This window comes from Lagopus leucura, unplaced genomic scaffold (assembly GCF_019238085.1).
Source record: "Lagopus leucura isolate 7727_CA_CO unplaced genomic scaffold, USGS_WTPT01 Super-Scaffold_73, whole genome shotgun sequence".
NCBI lineage: Eukaryota > Metazoa > Chordata > Aves > Galliformes > Phasianidae > Lagopus > Lagopus leucura.
The window spans coordinates 65,426,938-65,433,343 of record NW_024962252.1 but is presented as its reverse complement, the minus strand read 5'-3'; the positions used below and the strand labels follow the sequence as shown (position 1 = coordinate 65,433,343).

Genomic DNA, 6,406 nt, shown 5'->3' with positions numbered 1-6,406 from the left:
TCCCGGCGCCCCGCTCCGGCGCGCGGAAGAGGAAGGCGAGGGGGAGGGGGCCGCGCCGACGGTCCCGCGGCGCCCGAGCCGCCCCGTCGGCTCTCCGGTGGCGAGGGGCGGAGGAGGCGGCGGCCGGAGCCGGAGCGGGGGGCGCTCGCCGCTGCCCCGGGGCCGGGACATGTCGTCGGCGGCGGTGGCGGCTGCTTCCCGCAGGCAGTCGTGCTACCTGTGCGACCTGCCCCGCATGCCCTGGGCCATGATCTGGGACTTCACCGAGCCCGTCTGCCGGGGCTGCGTCAACTACGAGGGCGCCGACCGCGTGGAGTTCGTCATCGACACGGCGCGGCAGTTGAAGCGGGCGCACGGCTGCTTCGCCGAGGGCCGGGCCCCGCCGCCGCCGCACGCCAAGCAGCCGCCGCTCTCCGCCAAGGAGCTCCTGGCGCAGCAGCAGCAGCTCGGTCACCCCTCGGCGGCGGCGGAGGCGGCGGCGCGGCCCCCGCCGCAGCCCCTGGAGCGCTACCCGCTGGCCGCCGAGCGGCCGCCGCCCCGCCTGGGCGCCGAGTACGGCGGCGGACGGCAGGTGAACGGCATCCTGGTGCCCAACGGCTTCCCCAAGCCCGAGGAGCCGCCCGAGCTCAACCGGCAGAGCCCCAACCCGCGCCGGACGCACGCCGTGCCGCCCACTCTGGTTCCGCTGGTGAACGGCGCCGGGCTCCCCGCAGCCATCGGCGGCCTGGGCGGCCGCGCCGCCGCCGCCTCGCTGGCCGCCATCTCGGCCGCGCCCGCCCCGCTGGCCGTGCCCGTGCCCCAGCAACCGGCGGCGGCGGCGCAGGCGGCGGCCGGGCAGGCCGGCGAGCTGGGCCACAAGCGGCCCGGCTCCGTCTCGTCCTCGTCTTCGAGCGGCGGCGGCGCGACGGGGGAGCACGACGGCGGCGGCAAGGAGAAGCGCTGCTCCACCGAGAGCGTGCCGGCCGCGGCGGAGATGGGCGCCGAGGGCAAGAGCCGCGCGGGCGGCGAGGAGTGGCTGGCCAAGCCCAAGACGGTGCGGGACACGCTGCTGGCCCTGCACCAGCACGGCGGGCACGCCGTGCCGCCTTTCGACAGCAAGTTCAAGAAGGAGCCGGGCATGGCGGGCGGCAGACTGCTGGGCTACGAGAGCAACGGCGCCGCGGCCAAGCCTGGTGAGGAGCGGGGCCGGGGCGGGTGGAGGGGGTGCGTGCGGGGCCGGGGCGGACGGGGCCGGGTGTCTGTGCGTGTTTTGGTGTTTCGCACGTTTCGCTGGCCGCGCCTTCTCGGTGGTGCCTTGCGGCGGTGCGTGGCCGCCTTCTCACCCCTCTCCCGCTCTCCTTTGCCTTCTAGGGGCCCGCGCAGCCCGGAAGAGGAAGCCGTCCCCCGAGCCGGAGGGCGAGGCGGGACCCCCGAAGATGAACGGGGAGGCGCAGCCCTGGCTCCCGGCCGCGTCCGAAGGGATGAAGATGCCGCTGACGGCCACCTCCTTCATGTCACCCCCGCCGCCCACCGCCTCGCCCCACTCCAACCGGACCACGCCGCCCGAGGCGGCCCAGAACGGCCAGTCCCCCATGGCCGCGCTCATTTTGGTGGCGGACAATGCCGGGGGCAACCACGCCTCCAAGGAGGCCAACCAGGTCCACTCCACCACCAGGAGGAACAGCAGCAGCCCCCCCTCGCCCTCCGCCATGAACCAAAGAAGGCTGGGCCCCGGCAGGGAAGTGCCGGGCCAGGGGGGCAGCGCGGCGGGCGGGCTGGAGCCCGTGCACCCCGCCAGCCTGCCGGACTCGTCCCTCGCCGCCAGCGTCCCCTTGTGCTGTACCCTGTGCCACGAGCGCCTGGAAGACACCCACTTCGTGCAGTGCCCTTCAGTCCCGTCCCACAAGTTCTGCTTCCCCTGCTCCCGGCAGAGCATCAAGCAGCAGGGGGCCAGCGGGGAGGTGTACTGCCCCAGCGGGGAGAAGTGCCCACTGGTCGGCTCCAACGTGCCCTGGGCCTTCATGCAGGGGGAGATCGCCACCATCCTGGCCGGGGATGTGAAAGTGAAAAAGGAGAGAGACTCGTGACTGTGCCGGCCCAGCGCCGCCCGTCGCCCAAACTGCTCCGGTTCTGTATATATCTATAAATATATATATATAAATATATATATATCTCCAAGACAAGGGAAATGTAGACTTCATAAACATGGCTGTATAATTTTGATTTTTTTGAATACATTGTGTTTCTATATTTTTTGAAGACAAAAGGTATGTACTTATTATAAAGGCATTTCTTCTAATTGTCTTTTTTTTTCCTCCCGTCCTTCCCCTCCGCTTTTTTTTCCCCCCTTTTGTTATAGCAACTATTTGTTGTGCTTCCCTGGTGACAATTACTGTTCGATGTAGGCTGTGACTTGCGCTGCTTTTTTTAGAGCACTTGGCAAAACAGAAATGCTTCTAGCTGTATTTGTATGCACTTGTTTCCTTTTCCTTTTTTTTTTTCTTCTTTTTTTTTTAATGCCAAATACACTTTCTGACATTGTAAAGATCGCCTTACTGTCTGTGATTCCTTATTGCTGGCCCCTGTTTCTGTAGGGCTGGTGGCACGAGGTGCTGGGGGCAGGCGGGTGCAGGGAGCACGAGGGGCTCCTCCCGGGAGCGGCTGTCCGCCTCGTGTGGCCGTGCCGGACTCAGTCCAAAATTCCTCCGTGTTTCTCAAGGGAAGTTGCCTTTGGAGTAGGATGTGGAGAGGTGTTGGAGAGGCGCTGTTGAGTTAGGGATTTCTGGGTTGGTTTGTTTCTGTTGGTTTTTTTTTTTCTTTTCCTTTTTTAAGGCAAAGTTGACCGCAGTTCACGTGATCAGTTGTAAGATTACAAAACTGCATCTGTTCACCAATTGCGTACTCTAACGTGGAATTGTGATAGCCAACCTAATGACATGATTGGTGACTGCACTGGTGTAGCACTGCCGTCTCTAAAGGCCTTCAGAATTGGGGTTTTGTGTCTTTGGACAATGCTGGGGAGGTGGGAGAAAGACTGTTTATTTTCTTTCTAATTTTACTTTAATTTTCAGATAGTGCAGGTGGACTTTTGAATTTGCTTATCAGTCTCCTCTGGTGCTGTTGCTATTGTTACTATCGCTGACACGGTGTCGTGTGCCTGTAGTGGCAGGTACGGTGTGGTACAATGACAGCAGCAACTGAGGCTCTGCCAGATTGCCTGCGGGCATATCAGTGACAGCCCAAATGTGGGTGGAGGAAACCTGCAATTTCCTTATTACATGTGCTTGAAACAAACCTACTGCTATTCTTTGAAAATGAAAATACAAACTGGTTGAAATGCAAGCAATTAGGGCTTCACATAATTGCCATGGCCCTGACTTTTAAGCTACTTTGGAGAACTCTTTTGTAAAGCCACTTATTTTGATCACGCTTCTGCATCACCAAGCAGACTTCTAAAATCAATAAATCATTGGTTACTAGAAATAGTTGAGTCTTATAGTGATGTTTTTGTGCTGTTTATAGTTCGTTGGCAACGCTGCAGCTGGATGAGCCCTTCTGTTGAGGTGTTTATAACTGGGTTATAAGCGGTTATTTCTGAGCAAAGGGGTGGTGAGGTTGTCCCAGCCCTGGGATGGGCTAGTGAGCGCTTGGTACCTGAGGAGGAGGAGAAATCTGTTCAGCTGACGTAAATTTGAAAAATTTGGGGTGCTTTTGAGTCAACTGTTTTTATTGTGATAATGTTCAGACTGCAGTTTCATGCAGAGTAGCTCTTTTCTGGAAGACTTCTTATTTTTTTCTCTAAAGAAATGGTCATTATTAGTATTTGAAGATCAGAACTGCACACGCACAGTAATTTTTTTATGAAGTGTTTAATGAGCACACCCACTACATTGTGTTCCATATTACAAGTCAATGTAATATTAGATAAGACTTGCATGATAAACAGATTCATTGAGTCGATATTACGCTTTAAATCTTATACCTATAGTCAAGATTGGTGTCCTATGTAAACACATTTAGCCAATTTGAAGAAAACGCACATTATATATATATATACCTATATATATTCCTATATATATAAAAACTGTAAAGGATTCTTTGGAACCACTATGATCTGTGTAAATGTGTATTTAGGCACTTTATTAAAAAAGAAAATGGATTTTGAGCTGATAGATGGTAACAAGTTCTTCAAAGTTGCTTGGCATGATACCTCTGTGGTACGGAGCTCATGTTTTTGATTAAGGTGGTATCTACTTTAAAACCAAAACCGAAACAGCAACACCTCCGTTCAGAGGTCCCCTTCTAAGTTACGTTGCGGCCTAGCGTGAGGGCTGGGCCTGCTCTGACAAACAGGGCCTCCTTAAGGCCTGCTGACACCAGCATGGTCGGTGGGTCCTGAGGTCAGCGCCCTCCTGCCCCATGGCTCCTGTAGCCCCTGGGTGGATGGGATGGCAGGAGGGCCCAGCTGGTCAGCCTGGCTGAGGGCCTGGTACCAGTGCTGGCTTGGTGGACCTACAGGCCCCTCTGTAAGCCTGGTCACCTTAAAGCTGCAAGACTGCAAACGGAAACAAGCTAAAATCTGAGGGGTTTTATTCTTATATCTCATTTTTCTTAAATGCGATGTTGCTTTTTTACTTTCTGCTGTTTTACTGAGTTACACCACCAGTGGATTCTCCATTCACACCACATCACTATTTCCTGGGCTATAGGCTTTTTTTTTTCTTTTCTTTTTTTTTTTTTTTTAAGTGCTTTGGCTGCAACAGTGCTACTTACCTTACTCCTTAAACTTTTTAAAAGGTGATCTGTAATTTGTGTAGTATTAAAAATGTTTTACTTAAGAGTGAGTGATTTTTATTATTATTTTTTTTTTTTACCCACATCACATTTTTAAAATATACTTTTTTTTGCTGGCAAGTCACCTGTACGCACAGCGATTTTATTTATAGCTGCTGAACTAATATTATAATTTTCACTTTTTTCCCCCCTTCACTTCTGGCACAAAATACAAGGAAGTTGGGGGCTTTAAACACTTCTGCTTTTAAATACACACACACACACACACACACACACACACACACACACACATATACCTATAAAATATGTACATAAAACAAAAACTACAGTTATCTACGTGCAATATTTTAATTTTTTAAATGCTGCTTCCGTCATTTATGTGTGGATAGACTAAAGCATGGAGGGGAACATGGAGCCCTGGTGGGATGGTGCAGCACAATGGTGGCTTTGATGGCCTTTGTGGTGGCCTCAGGAAACCTGGCCTGTTTTGGAGCTCCCTTTTTTAGCTGTGCTGTAAACCAGGCCATGGCAACCGTGTGTTTTTATGAAATAGCACTTAGGAAAAGGGTATAAATACATTTGAGAGTGCTCTCTAGTGGTTTACTGTGTCAACAGAGCCCCTGGATCCTTTCCTTCTATGCCTGGGCCAGTCCTGATGGCACCTGTGCTGCCTTAGTGGCACCCACACCACCCAGCTCCTCATGCACAGGGGCAGTCAGAGCAGCTGGCACATGAAGGTGGCATCAGCCAGGGAAAGTGTTAAATTCTGAGTGAGTTCATGGCACCAGAAGTGGCTGAGCTCATGAATGGAGGTGGTTATAGTCCTGGTTGCTACAGCCTTGGCTCCTCCAGAGTGGGACCGCTGGTGAGAGGTGCCCAGCAATTAGGCTTGAGAAGGCTCAGCCCTGAGAATTGTGTATTTCTCCTCCCAAAGTGTTTGCATTTAGCTCCATCTGGAACAATTAAAAAATAATAAGAAAAAAGTCCTTCCCCAGAGTGGACTTGGCTTGTTTATCCTCTTGGAGATAAACTACAACTTCAAGTCTGTGCTCCTAGAGGAAGCAATTAAAAAAAAATTCCCTCATAACATGTGTTTTTCCTGAGCACAGTAGTGAAAGCAGAAAGAACATCTGAGCAACACATAGCTTCATTTTCTGCCACCGATGAGCACTGTGGGGCAGCCCTCTGCACCCTTTGTGCAATGGCTGGCCCTGTCCCATGGATGACACGTATTTCACCAGAACTCCTGAGTCACCCTTCTTTGCTTCCCTCCTCCTTTGTTCCCAGGAGCCTTTCCTCTGCTGAGGTTGGGCTTCACAGGAGATGAATGGAGGCACAGCTGTGCTATGGCTCTGAGATAACTCTTTCACTGCCTTTGGGCAGCCACCACAGCATGCCCTGGGCTGATGGTTCAGGTATAAATTGTTTGCAGCATGCTTTTGGGAAAGAAGAAACACAGACATCTTGCATAGGATATTTACAAATCTCCAAAGGGCATGCTAGGGGCCACTGTCTTGCTTGTATGACACAGGTGTGCTGGAGCCCACCAGACAGAGTGATAAGCACACATTTTTACACACACTTCACTAAAATTTGCTTTTTTATTGTGCTGCTCAAGAGCCATTTTTGTAGT

At 53.2% G+C, this 6,406-nt stretch overlaps 1 protein-coding gene across 1 annotated transcript; it reads left to right on the top strand.

Annotated features, from left to right (window-relative positions):
* The first annotated feature begins 139 nt into the window (after window positions 1–139).
* IRF2BP2 (interferon regulatory factor 2 binding protein 2) lies at window positions 140–4,149 on the top strand. The gene is made up of 2 exons (XM_042882113.1): window positions 140–1,172; window positions 1,351–4,149. The coding sequence occupies exons 1-2, from the start codon at window positions 170–172 to the stop codon at window positions 2,064–2,066; spliced, it is 1,719 nt and encodes a 572-aa protein (XP_042738047.1). The 5' UTR covers window positions 140–169; the 3' UTR covers window positions 2,067–4,149.
* The last annotated feature ends 2,257 nt before the right edge of the window (window positions 4,150–6,406 follow it).